Source organism: Dendroctonus ponderosae, unplaced genomic scaffold, assembly GCF_020466585.1.
Source record: "Dendroctonus ponderosae isolate FM_Combo_2020 unplaced genomic scaffold, Dpon_F_20191213v2 Dpon_F_20191213_1, whole genome shotgun sequence".
Lineage (NCBI taxonomy): Eukaryota > Metazoa > Arthropoda > Insecta > Coleoptera > Curculionidae > Dendroctonus > Dendroctonus ponderosae.
Genome location: NW_026017110.1, coordinates 33,010,291 through 33,011,927, shown reverse-complemented (window position 1 = coordinate 33,011,927; position 1,637 = coordinate 33,010,291). Strand labels below are relative to the sequence as shown.

At 40.9% G+C, this 1,637-nt stretch overlaps 1 protein-coding gene across 1 annotated transcript; it reads right to left on the bottom strand.

Annotated features, from left to right (window-relative positions):
* Positions 1-810: 810 nt before the first annotated feature.
* On the bottom strand, positions 811-1,637 carry LOC125502461 (craniofacial development protein 2-like; the record flags this gene model as incomplete). Its single annotated transcript, XM_048660589.1, is given in 1 exon segment — positions 811-1,637. A coding segment is annotated over 1 exon segment (520 nt), but the record flags the coding sequence as incomplete, so codon positions are not given.

Genomic DNA, 1,637 nt, shown 5'->3' with positions numbered 1-1,637 from the left:
TGTTTACGCCCATGTCACCAAAGTTGGCCTGTTTGAACATATGTTCTAGGAGGGTTGTGAATAACTTTGGTGATATGACATCCCCTTGGCGTACAACTCGTGCAATATTAAAGTCTTGGGAATCATCCTGCAGCCTAACACAAGCTTTTTCTCTTTGGTACACGTGTTTGATGACCTCGATGTATCTATGATCGATACGGTATTCAGCAAGAGCTTGTAGCATTTTATGCTGGTTTATTGTGTCGAAAGCCTTTTCGTAGTCGACGAAGATCATGCAGAGGGGTTCATTATATTCGATACATTTTTCGACAAGGGACTTAACTACTTGTAGATGGTCGTTTGTGCCAAATCCGGATAGAAAGTCAGCTTGCTCGCGGGGTTGATATAGGTCGAATTTATTTGCTAACCTCTTGTTAATTATTCTCATGAACAGCTTATATACATGCGACAGCAAACTAATGGCTCTGTAATTTTGCAGGTTGGTGATATCTCCTTTCTTGTGCAGTATTATAATTATTGCCCGATCCCGTTGGGAAGGTGTTGTCCCAGTTTGTATGCAAGCATCAAATAACTTGCATGATGCATTAAACAACGTAGTTCGGCCGGCTTTTAGGGGCTCTACTGCTACGCCGTCGTCGCCAATTGCTTTATTGTTTTTCATATCTCTTAGTGGCCCCCTTATTTCGTCTAAGGTAATATTTGGAATATTCCTCGGATCCTTGATTGTGCACTCTATTTATGTTGGTGTCCAAGCTGACTGCATTTTTATCGCTATATAATGTCGCGTAGAAGTCTTCTACAACCTTTAATATTTCCACTTTATTTGTGGCTATTTGGCCACTCTCTTTTGCCAGCTTGCAGATGTTTTTCTTGCCTTCGGAGAATGGCTTCCGTAGTGATTTCAAGTCCTTATTTTGCTCGATTACCTTTAAGATTTCACTTGTGTTATATGTTCTTGTGTCCCTTCTCACTGCTTTGGATATTTCTCTATTTAGGCGTCTTAATTCTGTTGCCTTTGTTGTATGTTTATTTGTAAGATTTCTTCTCCTTTCCATTAGTTGTTTAGTGCTTGTACTGAGTTTTTCGTTTCGTTGGGTGCTTTGTGTCTGGCATTCTTTTACTGCGGTTTTAGAGAATTTGTAATAAGTGAATTCAGGTCTTCTATATTCGGATCTAAAACATTTTTCATAGGTGCTAGCTGTGATTCCATTCTACGCTGATACTGGATTTCGTCTCTAAGCGGTCTCCATTTGCTGGATGTTGGCTGTTTAATAAGCTTTCGCCGCTCGTTCTTGATATTAATTGAGATTTTGGATCGGACCAGCCTGTGGTCGCTGCCCATTGAGAACTTATTCAGCACAGTTACATCTCGCACTATTTCCTTTCTGTTAGATATGATAAAGTCGATTTCATTTTTTGTAGAACAGTCGGGGCTGACCCAGGTCCATTTTCGCAGCGGTGCTTTGCGATAGAAGCTGTTCATTACAAATAGGTTATGTTGTAGAAGAAATTCAAGAAGCGTTTGACCTCTCTCATTCCTTACTCCAAATCCGTGGGTTCCCAACGGTGTTTCGGTTTCGTCTTCCTTATGCCCCAATTTGGCGTTGAAGTCCCCTATTAGCATGCTGTAGTGGGTA